General features: G+C 58.7%; 3 protein-coding genes across 3 annotated transcripts in view; all 3 read right to left on the bottom strand.

Annotated features, from left to right (window-relative positions):
• Positions 1-1,816, bottom strand: part of GSC2 (goosecoid homeobox 2) — an 11,810-nt gene extending 9,994 nt beyond the window's left edge. The window contains exon 1 of the mRNA XM_024763851.1: positions 1,450-1,816. Coding sequence (XP_024619619.1) covers positions 1,450-1,560 — 111 coding nt within the window. The 5' untranslated portion in view covers positions 1,561-1,816. The remainder of the gene's footprint in view (positions 1-1,449) is intronic.
• Positions 1,817-5,628: 3,812 nt separating this feature from the next.
• On the bottom strand, positions 5,629-8,378 carry SLC25A1 (solute carrier family 25 member 1). Its single transcript, XM_024763673.1, has 9 exons — positions 8,333-8,378; positions 7,978-8,178; positions 7,810-7,909; positions 7,586-7,724; positions 7,131-7,215; positions 6,883-6,987; positions 6,676-6,791; positions 6,526-6,599; positions 5,629-6,302 (listed from the first exon to the last, which is right to left on the bottom strand). The coding sequence occupies exons 1-9, from the start codon at positions 8,376-8,378 to the stop codon at positions 6,188-6,190; spliced, it is 981 nt and encodes a 326-aa protein (XP_024619441.1). The 3' UTR covers positions 5,629-6,187.
• Positions 8,379-8,414: 36 nt separating this feature from the next.
• Positions 8,415-17,902, bottom strand: part of CLTCL1 (clathrin heavy chain like 1) — a 31,010-nt gene continuing 21,522 nt past the window's right edge. Inside the window, exon 3 of the mRNA XM_024763852.1 lies at positions 8,415-8,970. Within this exon, the coding sequence (XP_024619620.1) occupies positions 8,721-8,970 (250 nt within the window). The 3' untranslated portion in view covers positions 8,415-8,720. The remainder of the gene's footprint in view (positions 8,971-17,902) is intronic.

The raw sequence follows: 17,902 nt of genomic DNA, 5'->3' as shown, positions 1-17,902 counted from the left end.
AGGTGAGGCCAGAGGGGAGGCGGGGAGCGTGGTCCCTCGGCAGCCAGGGTGGGGGCGGGGAGGGGTCCTGGGCGCAGCTCGGGGCTGGGGAAGGCGGACTCGGGATGAAGGTGGGAAGTGGCCCCCACCCTCCTTCTCCCCGCAGCGCCCACCCGGGCCCCCTTTCCTGCCCCCTCCCCGGCGGGACAGGCGAGGCCATCAGGATTCCCCTGATTGCTTTCTTTCATGCCGGTGCCTTTCTCAGCAGCAAACGCCCGCTAATGCCTCCTTTATCACGGAATTAGGGGATTTAGGGCCCACAGCACAAAGAGGCCCTCGATAGCAGCCGTAATCAAGGGCCAATCGGCCGATCTCGAGCGGGCCCGGGAAGAAAGCGAGCGCGGGGATTAGCGCGGCGGGGCCGAGATAGCATCGCGCGGCCGCGGGCTGAGGCCGCCGGGGAGGGCCGGCCGCGCCGCGGAGAAAGGCCGGCTTAGCCGCTCGGCGCCTGGGATTCTGAAACCATTAGCGGGGATTAGCACGAGGGTTAATCTGCTTTGGCCGCTCAATTGTCAGCGGGACGCGCACGCGGGGGACCCCTCGGTGGAGCGGCCGCTGGAGCTCTGCAGTCCAGGCCCCGGGCTGGTCTCGGTTTTCCCAGCGGTGACTGGGCCAAGCCCGGTCCCGAGAACCAGAGGAAGGGATGAACCCTTTGGTCCCTCAGGCCAACGGGTTATGCGTGCACCTGGCCCAGCAGGTATGAGTGGAGCCTGGGTCTTGGCTGCAGCCTCCACCTCTGCCAGCCTCTGCGGGAGGTCAGGGCACAGCCCCTGCCTGTCCTCAGGGACCCCTTCCCTTCTCCTGGCCGGCTCCTCCCCATCCTGTTCCCCTCTGCACTCCACGTCTGGCTCTATTCACCCCTTGTGGACTTGGTGCCGGCCTACCCACTGAGCAAGGCACACACCCCTCCCCATCCCACAAGGCCAGGAAGCAGGTCGCAGACCAAGAGGATGCTGTCCGAGGTCAGGGAGGAGCCACTGCTTGCAGACCCTCCATCTCTCCCTTGGAATCCCATCCCAGGGTGTGGACCCCTGAGCCGGCTGATGTGATGCCACCTGCGGCCTCCCCAACCGCTTATCTTCAGCTCCTCATTAGGTGGGGCAGGGTGAGGACTGTGCAGACCTGGGCCTCCATAGATCCCAGAGAGGTCCTCTGTCTCTGCCTGGGTTTTCCCATCCGAGAAGTGGGGCTGACTGAGAGGAGGAAAGGTCCTGGCAGGAGGCCCACTGACCAGGGGTGCCACCTGTGTTTACTGCTGCCTTCTGGAGGGACATGCCCCAGGCCCCACTCCTTCTCCTGCGTTGGTAATGACGGGCTCTGGGAGTGGGGGACTTAGAGGGGTGTGCATGCACCATATGGTTGCCCTGGGCGCCTCTTCCATGGGGATGTGCCATGGTCACCGTGCCTTACTTGAGTCCACGACTGGAAACAGGTGGCTGGGCTGGAGATGGCCAGGCAGGCCATCAGTGGAGGACTGGGCGGCGCCATCAGTGGAGAGGCTGGTGGAACTCCTGGTCCCATCCCGCGACCCTATGTCCTTTCCCGTGGCTGAGACTGGGGACTTTAGAGCAAAAAGCTGCACGGGGAGGAAGATACAGGGGTGAGCCTCAGGCAGGCGCGTCAGGAGCGCCCGTGGCAGCGTCCAGCATGGGCGTTGGACGTTGGGGAGGGTGGGCGATGGTGGCTGCGCCGGCCGAGCGCTGACTGTTGGACGCTGCAGACGAGGTCGGGGCACAGGCGATCCGCTCCGAAGACCTGGGCCTGGCGGCAGTGAGCAGGAGGGGCCTTCACATTGCCGGCCGAGCGCATGCGCGGGCCTGCGCCGGCCGGGCGCGCAGTGACGCCATCAGCGCGCGCCGCACGAATTCCAGGCGTGAGCGGCGCCGCTCCCCCCAGCCTCGGTTCTCTCTCTTTGAGGCCAGGCCTCGAGCTCCCTGCCGGCGTCGCGGGTTCCCGCCCCGGGGAATTCGGTTCCTCCCTCACGAGCGGGTCCGGAAAACTTCCCGAGTGTCTCCGGATCTCCGAGGCTGGGAGCTGAGTCGCCCTGAAGGTCTGCGGCCTTTAGCTGACGGCACGCGGGCACAGCTTCTCCCCGCGCCCCGGCCCCGGTCGCGGATGTTTCTTTACCTCCCCGATCACAGCCCTGGGTCGGGGGGTGTTCCCTCGGGCCGCGAGGATAGTGGGCTGGAGGCGGGGCTCCAGGGTGCGGTCAGCCTGGAGGGCCGCCAGGGACAGACAGGCCTGTTGGCCCGAGAGCTTGAGCCCTAGACCGCTTTTCAGCGGGGGGTTGGGCGGCAGGCCACTGCCGGCTGCTGAGCAAGGGCGCTGGGATGGCCCATCTCTGGAGGTCACTCGGGAGATGACAGTCCTGTGGCCAAGTGGGGACACCGGGCCAGGCCCAGCCAATGGAGGAATAAGTGGGAGTGGCTGGCCAGGCTGAGGAAACAAAAGTGACAACAGTTGGGGAGTGTCAGGCGTCAGGGCCTAGACCAATCTGAGCAGAGGGGAGGTTACTCTTAGGGATATTCGCCAGATGGGCGTGGGAAGAGGAGAGCTACAAGGCCACACCAGGGGCCACCATGTTTTCCATGGTTCACCCACTCTGTTGGCCTAGGCTACGTTTGTCCACGATCCTAGTGTTCTCTGTGGTCCTCCCATTGTCCTTTTCGGCTAGTTCTCCACTGTGCCTGCATCTCTCTCCTTGGCTCTGTTGCTAGATCTTAAGGAGGCAGGAGATCCTCAGACCCACCCCCCGATTCTGTGACTTATACAAAGGATCCTGGTCCAGGGAATCTGAGAACACGTAGGAAGTAGAATGTCAGTGAGGAAAATACTCTGGCGTCCTCAGCTCAGATTGTGTTTGCTGTGAAGGCTGAGGTTACAACCCAAAAAACAGATTTCTCTTTGTTGGCTAAAAGGAGAGAGACCCATTTGTCAGGAGTGACTCTTTGTGTGTGTGTACTAAGCTCTGATTGCCATTCATCACCTACACAAGGACATGGAAAAACCAGAGGACGCTTGTGCAATAGTGGGGGAGGAGAGGCCTCAAGGAGGTGGGGGCGGGGGCCCCTGGAGGGCAGCTGCCTGAGGGCCTCTGTGATGGGGCTGGAGGTTGGCCAAGCCCTGTCCCAGGAGTGGCCACCACCTCACCCTTTGCTCCCTTGGCCTGTGTCTGAGGCCATTGTCCAGGGCACATTTTGTGATGATCCCAGGCTCAAGATGATGCCAGATGGTGAAGGCTGCCTGAGGCTGAGTGGCTTCCAGCTGGGCACAGAGGCTCTGGCTGTGGGCAGCATATGGTGACCTGGAGTCTCCACACTCAGCTCACATCTCTCCTCTGATATGCAGGCCCAGTCACCTCCTGGGGCTCGCCCTGGCCTGTGTCCAGGTTGGTGGGGGATCACCCTGGAAGTTGATTCTTTTGTCTCCCGACTGCTCAAAGATCTGCCCACATCATTCTGCCCCTTTGCCCCAGTGCTGCAAAGGCAAGGTCCCCTGCCATCAGCCTCCTCCCTGCAGCCTTCAAGATCTTGGTTAAATGCAGCTGAGCTCCCTCCAGGCATCTGCCTGCCTCTCTAGCCACTCTCCACCTGCTCACTTCCCTCCAGCCTTGCTGGTCTTCTCTCAGCTCAGAGACCCCGCCCCCCCTCAGGTCACAGTTCCAGGAACTGAGGCTGCCGACTTATTCCAGCTACCTGTGAACAGGCGGGGCCAGGGTCGGGGACCAGTGGTCCACTGGGGCTGGTGGATTCTCCAGGCTCACAGCCCCAGGGGACACAGGCCCAGCTCAACCAACTTTTCTGGCTGGGCTACCTGCTGTCCACCTTGTGCTGTGTGGCACAAGAGAGGTGTCCCTGCTCCTCCTGGGTACAGATCCCCATGCCCTTCTTTCAGTTCAGAGTAGCCTGTCCCCTTCCTCCTCGTGAAAGGGGATGGGGACAGGACTTGGGGTGCAGTCAATGAGCAGACGCCATTCCTAGAGTTCAGAATTCCAGGACACTGAGTCCCCTCAGGGCCCAGCTCCTGGGCTCTGCCCGCTCTAGGAACTACCTGGGACCCTGGGGCACTGCCAGCAGTCTCCCGTGAGGGTTCACTCTGTGCAAAGCATTGTTCTAAGTGCCTTACAGACATTACATCATTCCAGCCTCATAGCCCACTGGAGTGGGTTCTTGTGTCACCTCATTTCACAGGTTGGGAAATGAAGATTAGGTGGCTTGCCTCAGCCTGTGAACAGGGAAGCTTTGCTGCTGAGCCCTTTCTCCTACATCTCCTGTGAGCACTGAGGGCACACACACAGCCTGGTCCTTCAAAACCACATTCCCTTGCCCCCTTCAAGCCCACCCTCGGCCCCCAGATCTGCCCCAGACACTAGGTGCTGTGTGAGGTTGCTGGGGTGAGGAACTCTCTCCCAGGAGCAGCTCCAGGAATGGGACCTGCTTGCTGAGAGTCTCCTGCGGGGAGGTTATTTCCCAGTCTGAGCTAAGCCCTTTGTGTGGCTTTTGCCGTGTAGTCCCTTGGACAGGAAGGTCCTTCGCCCCCTCACAGCCTAGGGCACCGGCTTATCCCATCCTGTTCAGCCCTCCTCCACCTGGCTTGTGGGTGGTGGTTCCCAGCCAGATCTGGGCCACAGGGGCCCTCCAGTTCAGGGTTCTTTGGCCCCCATGCTGGGCTGGGCTCCCAGCTGTGCCTGGATCCCGGGATAGGGGGTCTTCAGCAAGAGGGACACCTTCCTGAGGTTGAGCTGTGGGGTGAGGGCTCTAAGTGCCCACCCCTTCCTGCCCCAGGGCTGCTACCTCCCAGCCTAAGTGAAGGATTAAGAAAGGACCTCCTGGACTTCCCTGGTGGCGCTGTGGTTTAGAATCCGCCTGCCAATGCAGGAGACACGGGTTCGAGCACATGCTGCGGAGCAACTAAGCCCGTGCGCCACAACAACTGAGCCTGCGCTCTAGAGCCCAGGAGCCACAAGTACTGAGCCCGCGTGCCGCAACTCCTGAAGCCTGTGCGCCTAGAGCCTGTGCTCCACAAGAGAAGCCACCGCAATGAGAAGCCCATGCACTGCAACGAAGAGTAGCCCTGCTCCCTGCAACTGGAGAAAGCCCACATGCAGCAAAGAAGACCCAACGCAGCCAAAAAAAAAAAAACCAAAGGACCTTGTGCTCAGAGTCTCAGGGGACCAAAAATTGGTCACCCCAAAGCAGTGTCCCTTGAGCAGACCATCACAGGGAAACCATGAGGGGGTAAGCTGGGCTGGGCCACAGGCTGCAGGACAGATAAGAGCCCGAGAGCACTGTCTCCAGGTGTAGCCACCAGTGTGGGGCAGCTCTCCTCTGCCCACTCAATGTTGCCTGCCAGGTGACCCTGCAGGATCTTGCCCCCAGGCCACAGGCAAGGCCTGGATGGAGGCCAGATGTTCCTTGGCCTGGCATCAGGCCTCCCAAGGGGCTAACACTGTGGCCACAGCTCGCTTGCCCACCAGCCTGCCTGGCCCCAACAATGTCCTCGGATGAGGAGTGGGCCTGCCCTTGGCAGAGGTGTGGCCACCACTGCCCACCCACAGATGGGCTGACACAGGGACAAGAGGCTGCAACAGGATCCAGTTTATTCTGCCTTGGAAGGGTGGTCCTGAGAGTGGCAGGTGCCACCCTGTCCTGGGCGGAGGGAGGGCCCAAGGGCTGGTTAAGGCCAGTGGCGGGAGAAGCGGGGAGTACGCAGCCCCTGGAATGCAGTGAGGCCAGGCTGAGGCCCGGAGGCAGCTGTGGTAGGCTGGGGTGATGCCCCTGCTGCCCAGGGTGGAAGGCACCGGGCTGGGACCAGGCCATGGCTACAGGGCCGTGACCCAGGCCACACAGGCACCCCGGGAAGTGGGGCACAGGGTCACAGAACACGAAACATGAAACACAGGCATACGAGTAAGCACGTGGACAAGTGGGCACAGATTCACAGGCCAGAGGAACACCCGGTCTCAGCTGGACACATGGACACCACGGTGGTGTCATACAGACCACAGGGGACACATGGATCCGATGGCCACAGGGGACAGCCCTGGGCCATGGACTGTAAGGGACAGGAGAAGGGGGCCTTTTGGCACGACTGCACTGGAACTGTGAGAAGGGGGCGCTGGGGGCAGCCCATGCGCAGACCCCGGGGCTCAGTCTGTCTTCCACACTTTGTTGAGCAGCTTCACCACCTCGTCGTAGATGACGAACACGATGGCCACGTCCAGGCACACCCGGCCCAGGCGGGGGACGGTGCCCTTGTAGAACCTGAGGGAAGAGGGTGAAGAGAAGAGGAAGCCAGCTTGTCTGGAAAGTGTGGGTGGGTCCAGAGATCCGAGGGAGGAGCAAGAGCAGAAAGAGCAGACTCCCGGGGTACAGGACAAAGGGAGGGCCTGGGGTGGGTGGACAGGAGGTGAGGTGTGGCCCAGGTGGAAGGCTGGAAGGCGGGGGCCTGGGGTGGGGACGGCAGCCCTGCCCCTCCCCCACTCACGCTTTGGGCCCCTCGTTCCTCAGGATCTGCAGGCCGCAGTCCCACGTGTTGCGGTACTTGTGCGCCTCCAGGCCCTGCAGAACACCAGCAGCTGCGGGATTCAGCAGCCAGTCCCACCCCTTCCCGGCCCCGCCCAGGCCCCGCCCCCACCTGCATCCGGGTCTTGATCACGTCCAGCGGAGTGTTCCCGAAGACACTGGCTGCGCCCGCGATGGCTCCAAACACGCCAGTGATGAGCGGGTTCATGGGCTTGTCGGGGTTGTCCCCTGGATGGGCGTGAGGGCTGCGGTCAGAAGGGGATGGAGGACAAGGGCTGGGTTCCAGGCCTGGAGGTAGGGTCTTGGGGAACAGACGCACCTCGGTACCAGTTGCGCAAGGAGGTCATGACGAAGAATCGAATGGCCTGGTTGGATCCCTGCTTCAGCACGGTGGCCGTGAGGCCCTGGTACGTCCCCTTCAGCCCTGGGGCGGGCAGGCACTGCGGTCACACTGACGCCTCCAGGCCCCGGCCCGCAGGAGCGCCAAGGCAGGAAGGGGAGGTGCCAGCCCTTTCCAGCCGGACCCAGGTCCCTAACCCCACCTGAGGGTAAGGCTGAGTGGCTCACCTTGTTCCCGCACGATCTCCCTGACCCCGTGGAAGAATCCTCTGTATTTGGGGCTGGGGGAGGTCTGGTCATGGATGAACTTCACCTGAGAAAGAGGGAAGCAAAGGCGCTGGCTCCCAAGGGTCAGGGCAAGGGCACACCTGGCCTCTGAGACACGTGGCCCCAGGAGCAAGAGGGCCGCCTTACCGAGGAGCCTCTGCCGTCATGTCTGCTGGTTTTTCCCCACAACTTAGGCAGCAAACACGTGTTACCTTATGGTTTGTGCTCGTAAGTTTTTTAAGACCTTGTCTTCCCACTGCCTCCAGAATAGAGTCCAGTCCACAGAAGGCTCTTCCAGCGGGCCTTCTGCTCCAGGCTCCCCAGGCAGACCCCTGCCCACCTTGATGGTCTCCACCGGGCACAAGACCACCACCCCGGCCCTCTCTCACGCCTGTCCCCTACCGAGACCTGCCCACCTTGATGGTCTCCATGGGACACACGACCACCACGGCCTCGGCCACACCAGCGCCCAGGCCGCACAGCAGCCCGCGCGTGCTGTCCAGCCGTCCCTGGGCGTCCCGCATGTGGTTGCTGAGAAACTCGAACATCCCGAACCTGGGGTGGGAGGCAGAGGCATGAGAGCGGACGGCGCGGGGCCGGGACTCCCTCCCGCGGCCCCGGGGCCCCGAGCCCGCCTCACCTGACAGCCGCCTTCGGAATGGAGCCGTAGAGCAGGGAGCTGAGGCCGCGGTACAGGCCCAGGACGCCATGGTTGCGGACAGTCTGCCGCACGCAGTCCCCTGGGGGAGGGGGCGGTCAGCGACCCCACCCGCCGGCCTGCCCGCCCCCGCCGGCTGCCCCCACTCACCGATGCCCCGGTAGCGCGGTGGGTGCGAGCGCTCGTCCAGCTGTAGCTGCGTTTTCACATACTCGGTGGGAAAGGTGATGCAGATTTCGATGCCACCCGCCAGGCCGCCTGCGGGGAAGGACCGAGACCCGGACCGCGCTGAGACCCCTCTTCCTCCCTGCCGGCGTGCCCCTCCCCTGCCCCCGCCCGGACTTTGCCCGTCTCCCGGGAGCCAGGCCCACGCCCCTCCCGCGGTCCTAGCGGGGGGGCCCGGGGGGACACGCGGAGGGGCCCGGGCCCGCCCGGAAGCGCGGCAAAGCCGGTGTCCTGGACCCACCTCCCGCCCCCGGGGCGCGTGGGGCCGCCCCCTCCCTACCGGGAGGGCGGGGCCGCCGCGGGATTCCAAGCTCCGGGCGGCGCATACGGTGGAGAGAAGACCCCTGACAAACCCTGCTCACCGCCCTCCCCCCACAAGAGGCTCCGCAGCTCTTCTGGCCCCTCCCGCCCACGCCAGCACCGGCGGGGAAGCTCGGCCCGGATAAACAGACTTTCATTTAATGTGCGAGTTACACGTTCTGTCCAGCGGGTCCGCAAAGTGACCCGTTGGGTGGGGGCAGCTCTGCCAGCGCGGAGTGGACAGGGCGCCGTTCCCCTGCGCCTGGGAGTACTTGCGCTCGACTCCCCAAAAGTGCAGGCTCCAGCCAGAGGGCCCAGAGGTCGGAGTCCACCTCCTGCGCGGCGGCCGCAGCGGTTGCCTCGGGCAGTCAGTGGCCGCCCCAGGCCCCGGGCGGCTCAGAGGCTGCCATCACTGGGCTCCAGCAAAATAAATGACGTCCAGGCGTCCCGTCTCCCGTGGGTTCTCTGCGCTTCTGGGGTGACGCGCTCCTTGGGGAGGTTAGTGACCCGTAGAGGGTGCTGCACCCGGCGCCCTCCCCACGGAAGCTGCACAAGGGAGCCGGCGGGGGATTCGGCAGGCCGGGCCTGCAGTGGGCCTGTTGTCTGCGTAGCGGCGGCCTGCGGAAGAAGAGGCCCAGGGTGAGGACTCCTGCTGCCCCCGAGTGGCCAGGGGTCCAAGGAGCAGGGTTCAGGCCAGCCCAGACCACACAGGGGCTGCAGGGATGGTGGGAGTTGCTGTTGTGGGGCCCCTGGAGGGCTGGCCAGGCTGTAACCTAGTCCCCACACAGACACCTACTTAGCTCAGTGGGCTGCGTCCATGCATGTCCATCAAAATATTAAGAAACAGACTGACATTAATGCTGGGTGGGCCTGAGTATGGAGGACACAGGTGTGGGAGGCCTGAGGCTCCGTGCCGCCTGCCCACAAACTTCAGGCCTGTGTCCCTCCTGCAGCCTCTGTGTAGAGGACACCAACCGCTCTGACTGCTCACGGCCAGGCCATCCAGGCAGCTTTCCAGTGCAGAGCAAGCGCAGGCTTGTTGCCTGGGGCCAGGCATTTGTTGCCTGGGGCCAGGCAGTGGGGGGCGGGGGGGAGGGGATGACACAGCAGTGTTTGTAGCTGGGCAGCCGCCAGGCATGCAGATCTGGGAAGATGAGGCCATGCCAGTCCAGCAGTCCTGGAGCACTGACCTTTGTCCTCCCTGGCCATCCCACCCTGCCCGAAACCCAGCCAGGGAAGGGCAGGCGGTGTCAATCACTGCCCCACTCTCCTCCCCTCCCCAGGGGACTAGGGGCTACGAGCTGCCCCCTACCAAACAGCAGAGGGGCAGGTGCCACCATGTGCTCCTCTCACTGCCACAGTCTGTCTGGGGCATCCAGTCTGTCCACCTGCAAAGAGGAGGGAGTGCCGAGTGCCTGCCTGACAGGCTGCGTGCGGGCTGGGCCTGAGTTTGGTGGGGGGCTGGGCAGCAAGCACACAGCCTCCAGGAGAGTTAGAGCTGAGGCCGGGCACACAGGGCACCCACCATGACCTCTGTAACCAGGCAGAGATGGGGCGGGGGACCCTGGTGGACCCCAGCCTCCGCTGCAGCCCTGTGCCTTCAAGTGGGCACTTGGCCGCCAAGGCACCAGAGTGGTAGACAGTGACAGCAGTCCATGGGTGCAGCTGAGTCCTCTTCTGGACATGGGGACACTGCCAAGACAAGGCAGTGCTTCCTGCTTTCAGCTAGTCCAGGCTGCCCATCCCTCTTAAGGAGACCAGTCAACTGACACCTGGGACTCACCCCCCGCAACAGCCATCTGAGGACAAGCTGCCCCCCGCCCTTCCTCCAGGAATTCCCAGATGCTGCCCGTGCAGTGCTCACAGGCCTGTGCAGACACATGGACAGGGAGGGAAGAGGGTAAGGCGTAGCCATGGGGCTGCAGGGTGGTCACACTGTGTTCTCCAGACAAGAGCAACTGTGTGTCTGGGACTCCAAACAAGCACCTGGGTGAGAAGAAAGTCACGTGTCCGGCACATACTCAGATCTGGGAGAGACCAGACCAGCCGGGACCAAGCAGAGACAGCCGTCCCCTCCCTCCATGAGACCAGGGCTGAGGAGAGGAGCTGGACAGTCTGAGCTGGGCCCATGGACTCCCCTGGGAGAGCCCAGGGGGTTGTTCCAGGAGGGTTGGCCCTCAAGCTTCCCAGATGAGTCAAGAGGCCCAGGGCCCGGTTTTCCACTCGGGAAGGGGCCCTGGCCTTCTTGTCCAGGCCCTTGGCCTCACAGCACTGTCCAGTCGGCCAGGCCCCCCACCACCTGAGCAGCCCCCCTTGAACCCCCTCAGCTTGTCCCAGACAAGCTCCTGTCCTGCCCTCCAGCCGTCTCTGCTTTAGTCTTCCCCATCAGTGATGATAACCCTCTGTTTCTGATGTTCAAGTGCCAAAGCAGTCATCCTTGGCTTCTGTCACTCCACACCCAATCCATGTGCACGTGGGGATGGCCGCCCTCTCACCCCGAAGGATCACTGATGGCCTCTCACTCGAGTCAGCACCACCCGAGGGCTCCTGGCTCCCACCCCTGAAGCCTGTTCTCAGCAGCAGGCCCCTCACCTCAGGTCCCAGGTCCCACTGCAAGTATGACCTGAGGCCTGATGACAGCCTGTGACCCCCGCCCCTACCCCCAAGGCCCTTCTTTGAACATCTGGCACGTTTCTGCCTTTACCTGCCCTGGCCGCTGACACTCCCTTCAAATGTCCCCAAGACCAGGCCCCTGGATTCCTCTGGGCTCTGCTCAGGGCCGCCTTCTCACTGAGCTGCCTTGATGGCCCTGCTGTGAAGCTCCATTGGCACCGTGGCCCCCGCACCTGCCCCACCCCCAAAACTCACCCCCTTCAAACACTGTGTCTGTCACCTGTCAACCTCACTGAATGTGAATTCAACCGAATAGGGTTTTTTCTGTTTTGCCCACTGATAACCATTACCTGGAATAATGCCCAGCACACAGTAGGTGCTCAAACATTTGCTGAACGGTGAGTGTTCTATTTGCCAGCCTCCGGGCTGCTTCAATACCCTCCACTGTTTGCTTTACAATTCATTTCGAGAACTTCTACGCAATAGGAAATCTCATGTCACCGGACCTTGGTGGCAGGCAGCTTCACAGGCTCACAGGTCCCCGAGTCCTGGGACTCATTAAGCCCCCCCAGGCTCCTGCCCCTCAGTTGTGGGGGGCGGGGCTGGGGCTCAAGCTCCATGGGAAACACTGCTGAGCAGGGTCACATCTCCAGGCTGCCCTGACCGATCCCACCCCCGTGACCACAGCCCAAGGGAGGCCCAGGCACTGCACACCACGGCATCCGCCTGTGAACCACCCAGCAGCAAAGTGTAACTACAGCACCAGCACAAAGGCCCCACCGTTCCAAAGGTCTCCCGGGGTCCCCCTCCTGGACCGTTGCACAGCCTCTGTCCCTAAGGCCCCATGGGTGTGGCTATGGCTCTGTCACCACCAGCCCACTGGTCTCAGCAAGTCACCCAAGGGTGGTCCCATGGGGACTGATAGGGCTTTTGAAGGTCCCAGGACACGAGAGGGGAGGGCACTTGGAAAACCCCAAATACCAGCTGGCAATGGGGCCCAGGATGTCTCATATGCCAGTTGGGGTTCATTTACAGAGGGGTCATCAGCCTACCATCTGGGTGACAACCGCCCCTTTGTCTGCAGTGCTTAAGCGCCAACGCCGGAACACCAGCACTGGGGCTTTCGCAGGTGGATTCTGAACAAGCGGAGACCTGGTGAGCTTCACGAAGCTGGGGGTGGGGGGACGTGGGGGCGCATCTGACCCACAGGCCAGGCGGGTGTTGGAAAAGTGGGGTGAGGAGGACTCCCTGATCCTGCCAGGCCTGCTCAGGGGACGGGGGTGGGTTTGGGTGCACAGAGGGTTTGATGGGGTCCCCAGGGCTGTCCGTGCAGGTGGCGCTGATGATTATCTTAACTGTACTTGTGCTCCCGGCACATACCGTGTGTACCCACGATGCTGATGTCAGGAAGTGAAGAAAGAGCCCCTTGTTCTTTATTTGTTTTTTTTTGAGAGTTCTGTTTTATTCAGTGGAAATTTTTAGGACTTCAAGCCCAGGAGGCAGCATCTCAAGTAACCCTGAGCGAACTGCTCTGAGGAGATGGGGGAGTCAGGATATATAGGAGTTTTGCAACAAAGGGCAGGTAGTCTGCACATCAAAAGATTACTGTTAATTAAAGGAAACCAGATATCTCAAGTTAAGGAATTTAGTGCTTTTCCATGTATGGGAAGATGCAAGAGTCTGGAGCCCCTTGTTCTTGAGCAGAAGAGGCTTCTGCTCCAAAGGGCTCTGGCGAGGCCGTCAGGCTGCAGGCCTCTCCAGGGCTGACCGGGAGGACCACCGCCAGCAGAGCCATCTTCTTGGAGCTTTCCCACCTCCCCACCTGTGGCATGCAGTACAAGTTTTCTTGGAGCAAGAGGCAGAAAACGCAGATAAAAGTAATCAGCACCCAGAGATGACTGGTCGCTACCCTGGGGCGTGATCTTGGCCCGTGTTTTCTGTGTGATGTGTCACCAGCAAACTCTGGACCTGCACACTCACACATACAGATGGGGTTGTGCTGTTTACCACTGAAACTGGAAACACCCTCTCCTGTAGCTCTGTCTGTTCATTCTGGACAGCAGGGTAGGTAGAGTCATGACATATATACTGTTTAATTAACGCCTTGCTACTGATTGGACTTCTTTATTAAACAATGCTTCACACATTCATTGAAGCTAAACCATGTGCACATCTTTACAAACTTTTTCCTACTCACAGATGATTCTGATATTGTCAGAGAGCTTCGAGAATCTTCCTGCCAACCGACCACAGAAAACCAACAACGCCAACTGACACTGATTATGCCAATAAGGTGATACGATTTTAGAAAATACTTTAAGTTGGGATGCTGCTTATAACACTGATAATTCCATCCTATTAGCACAATTTCTGGAGCTGATTAACCAACATGGAGCTCCCCTGGGCCTTTGCTTACAGGGTTCTCCTAGTCATCCCAGAGGACAAGGCAGGCTGAGGGTGTGGAGGTGACCAGGGTGGAAGCCAGGTGAGCATGAAACCAAGTTCCCCCACAACCCAGCTCCTCTGCCAAGTTTATTTTATTTATTTATTTTTAAGGAGTGTTTATTTATTTATTTAGGGCTGCGTTGGGTCTTCGTTGCCACGTGCAGGCTTTCTCCAGTTGCGGTGAGCAGGGGCTACTCTTTGTTGCGTTGTGTGGGCTTCTCATTGCGGTGGCTTCTCTTGCTGTGGAGCACAGGCTCTAGGCGTGCAGGCTTCAGTAGTCGTGGCTCACGGGCTCTAGAGCACAGCCTCAGTAGTTGTGGTGCACGGGCTTAGCTGCTCCACGGCATGTGGGATCTTCCCGGACCAGGAATTGAACCCGTGTCCCCTGCATTGGCAGGCGGATTCTTAACTACTGCACCACCAGGGAAGTCCCCTCTGCCGAGTTTATGATGAACCTCTCTGTGCAAAATGTTATTCCCTTTTCTTGTCCAACACCTGTTCCCTCAAGATTGACACGTATCAAAGAAAAGGGGGAACTGAAACCGAGCATGACCCTGTGGGGCCCTCCCAGGCACAAAAGCCTTTCCGTGTCCCTGCTTCTTGTTTGTAGGAAAATGGCTTCAGCCTCCTAGACCTTCCCTGAGTTCCAAAGGGCAGATTCAATTATTGATACTAATTAGGGAGTGAGGGAATGCAGAAAGCAGCAACAGTGCAGCATGGGGCAGGGGCCCGGCTCCTCCTCATGGGAGGCACATAACAGTCTGACATATACCTCTGAGTACTTCTGCAAGGAAGGACAAAAGCCCCCACCCAGGTGGAGGATGGTGACTTCAGGCTGAGCACAAGCAGTGGACCCCAGACGGGTTAGAACCATAAGACTGATGATTGAGATTCTGGGAACACCACCCTGTTACCTCCCCACCAACCAATCAGAGGAAGGTCACACACCCTGCAGACTTCCCCCCAAATTTTACCTATAAAAACTCTTACTCAGGACTTCCCTGGTGGCGCAGTGGTTAAGAATTCGCCTGCCAATACAGGGGACACAGGTTTGAGCCCTGGTCCGGGAAGATCCCACATGCCATGGAGCAACTAAGCCCATGTGCCACAACTACTGAGCCTGCGAGCCACAGCTACTGAGCCCATGTGCCTAGAGCCTGTGCTCCACACAAGAGAAGCCACCGCAATGAGAAGCCTGCACACCACAACAAAGAGTAGCCCCCACTTGCCACAACTAGAGAAAGCCCTCGTGCAGCAACAAAGACCCAACGCAGCCAAAAATAAATACAAAAACAAAAACAAACAAACAAAACGACTCTTACCTGGGGGAGGGATGGATTGGGAGCTTGGGATTAGCAGATACAAACTACTATATATAAAATACATAAAAAATAAGGTCCTACTGTATAGCACAGGGAACTATATTCAATATCCTGTGATAAACTGTGATTAGTTCTCTGATCTAAACTCCTATGTTTCAGTTTGTTTGGCCTCACTGTGTGTCAGGCACATGAACTTGTGTTTGACAACAGGTGTGGTTGGGGACATTGTTGTACAGCACTCGGTGGCCTCAAACAACCCCTCCTCCTAACAGGGGTCTCCAACTTATAGTCAATCAGGTCTACTGAGATCTTCTTAAATGGGACGCCCCCCAGAGTTGGTCTGAAGTTTCCAGGTGGAAGCAGTGTTTTCTGTTTCAAAGCAGGTGAGTATCTCGCTGATCACACAGCAGCCTGGGCCTGCAGAGCCCTGGAGGAAGGAGCGGCTCCAGCCTGGCCCCACTCCTGGTGTGTGACCCTCATGGCCCACCTGCTCCCACGGGAGGTGCAGGTGTGCTCTGTGCTGCAACCAGACCAGCCTTCTTCCCACTAGCAACCGCCAACTGGGGATCTTGTGCTGTGATTCCCCACCAGCTTTCTTCCCTGGTGGCTTCAGCTTCTACGTCCTCTGCTCCGAGGCCCTGGTATCCCCCACCTCAGCAGCCACATCAGAGCTGCGCCTGGGGAATGGCCTCAGCAGACCCCAGCTACTGTCCCACCGCCCTCGCTCCCTCGGTGGTGCTGGCTCTCTGGCCTTGCGGAGAGCCATTCTCTGCCGAGTTCACACCAGGGGCGTGGGGTGAATCCTGATGCCTACCATCTGCCTTGAGCTCCGACGCCAGCCCTGGGGCTCCCCCACCAGCAGCCATGTCTGGTCTTGTCTGCTCCTCAGACCCAGCTGAGAACCTGGCCTCCCACTCCCCGAGGAAACGGTTTCAGCCAGAGGGGCCGCATGTGCTGGAGGCCCAGAGTCAAGTGTAGTCTAAGAAGTCTGAAGTCTTTTTTTTTTAAGGCTGCACCATGACGCTTGCAGGACCTAAGTTCCCTAACCAGGGATAGAACCTGTGCCCCCTGCAATGGAAGTGCAGAGCCTTAAGCACTGCACCTCCAGGGAAGTCCTGAAGAAGTCTGAACTCTTAATGAACCACTTTGTTTTTCTTGCATAATAGTTTATATACTAAAGTAAATATATATTAAGTGGTTTATAAAGAAAAACCAAAAAGTTACTCAGTAATTTTAAAAGCTTACTTGATCTTTTTTTTTTTAATTTTTATTGGAGTATAGTTGATTTACAATGTTGTGTTAGTTTCTGCTATACAGCAAAGTGATTCAGTTATACACATACATGTATCCAATCTTTTTTAGATTCTTTTCCCATACAGGTCTACTTGATCTTTTTTGGAATTTTCTGTTCTGTGCCAGATAATCCCAGTACCCACAGTCTGTCTGGGCAGGTCTAGCTCTTATTAACGGGGCCTCATTTCCTTACACATTTTGTCAGTGTTTTTACGACGAGTTCAGTTTTTCTTGGAATGGTATCTGTCAGAATTCTTTGAAGCCTTGATTGAAGGTAGGTTCTCCTTAAGAGGACTTGTGGGGCTTCCCTGGTGGCACAGTGGTTAAGAATCCACCTGCCAATGGAGGGGACACGGGTTTGAGCCCTGGTCTAGGAAGATCCCACATGCCGCAGAGCAACTAAACCCGTGCGCCACAACTACTGAGCCTGCGCTCTAGAGCCCGCGAGCCACAACTACTGAGCCCATGTGCCACAACTACTGAAGCCCGCATGCCTAGAGCCCGTGCTCCGCAACGAGAAGCCACTATAACGAGAAGCCCGCGCACCGCAACGAAGACACAACGCAGCCAAAAATAAATAAATGTATAAATAAATTTATTTAAAAAAAGAGGACTTGTGTTGGTCTCTGGCAGAGATTGGAAATTGTTTTAAAATTAAATTCCTTACTTGAGGTTTTTTTAATACATGAATTTGTGCTACAACCATCTGAGGGCTGGCTTGCCAGGCCCAGTTTTGTCCTCTTAATCTAGCACCGTGGTTGCAAAGAGCTCTTTCTGTTCCTTTTCGCCCAGTCTCTCAACAGAGGGCTAGGCAAGGCTGGAACAGCCTTACCTTACTCATTCTTGCACTGACCGCGGACACTTTTGTCGGCCTGCTACGTCCTGTAGCGAGTGAGAGCCACAGCTCAGTTCAACAGGGTTGGGCAAAAGTCAATCATGTCCCTCTTCCTTCCCGGAGATTTTTACCTCAGGCTTCTTTGCTTACTTGCCAGCCCACTGATTCACTTTGTATGTTTCACCCTACATTTTATGTTTTTCTGGTGACAGGTTTGTGGGTGCCTCAGTCGGCTGCATGGACAAACCTAGGCTATTTTCGCCTGCACAGAAAACCACGCCTGTATGAGGCTGTCAGTCACAGGAAGGACCACAAGAATACAAAGGTCCCTGCGTGTCCAGGAAGTACCATGCCCAGGGAGGTGACACAGAGTCAGGACCACCTTTCAGTGCTTTTTGTGCTAATATTTATAAAGGAGGTCGGCCAATAGCAGGACAGAATATCCTGGTCACCTCAGGCCCCTTAATGCCGGCATCCTGTAATCAATCAGGGTTTACAATTCCATTAAAATATAATTTCACATTCTGTAATTTACTGAACAGCATCTCCAAGTTTAAACACACACACAGCCCTAACACAATACCACAGGCCTTGGAAGCCTTTCTGGACTACAAAATATACCTTTCAGTTAAATTTTGACAGCAGGATTTTGAACGCACCATAATCTGTTTAATCAAGACTTTAAAGTGAAGACAAATACTGGTGAGGCGGTGCGGAAGCAGGCTGCCAACCCCCCCGCCCCAGGTTGCCATGTGGCCGCTTCTGCCCTGCCCGCCACTCCCCACTATGTCTCCAAGGGGTCCTTCCTGCCACAGGGTCCAATGTTTGTTCACCGTGATTTCCAGAATCTAACACGCGTGGGACATACCAGCCCTGACATGTGCTCGCTCCCTTGTTGGGGACTCGCGGGCAAAGAGAAGTCGGGAGGGCGGCTTCCCAGGAGGAGCGGGACTCAGGCTGCAGGACACAGGCATGTTCAAGTGAGGGGCGGCGGCAGTGGGAAGGGTTGGACTGAAGGCTCAGGAGGGCATGGGAAGACTGG

The sequence above is a fragment of the Neophocaena asiaeorientalis genome, unplaced genomic scaffold (assembly GCF_003031525.2).
Source record: "Neophocaena asiaeorientalis asiaeorientalis breed wild unplaced genomic scaffold, Neophocaena_asiaeorientalis_V1.1 scaffold110, whole genome shotgun sequence".
Lineage (NCBI taxonomy): Eukaryota > Metazoa > Chordata > Mammalia > Artiodactyla > Phocoenidae > Neophocaena > Neophocaena asiaeorientalis.
This window is presented reverse-complemented; position numbering and strand designations above follow the sequence as displayed.

Bases quoted from the DNA above. Each gene is read 5' to 3' on its own strand.
- SLC25A1 (XM_024763673.1), bottom strand. From the start codon at position 8,378: ATGCGCCGCCCGGAGCTTGGAATCCCGCGGCGGCCCCGCCCTCCCG. The intron at 7,725-7,809 runs GTGAGGCGGGCT...CTCCCACCCCAG, and splicing joins ATTCCGAAGGCGGCTGTCAG to GTTCGGGATGTTCGAGTTTC. The intron at 6,792-6,882 runs GTGCGTCTGTTC...ACGCCCATCCAG, and splicing joins CTTGCGCAACTGGTACCGAG to GGGACAACCCCGACAAGCCC.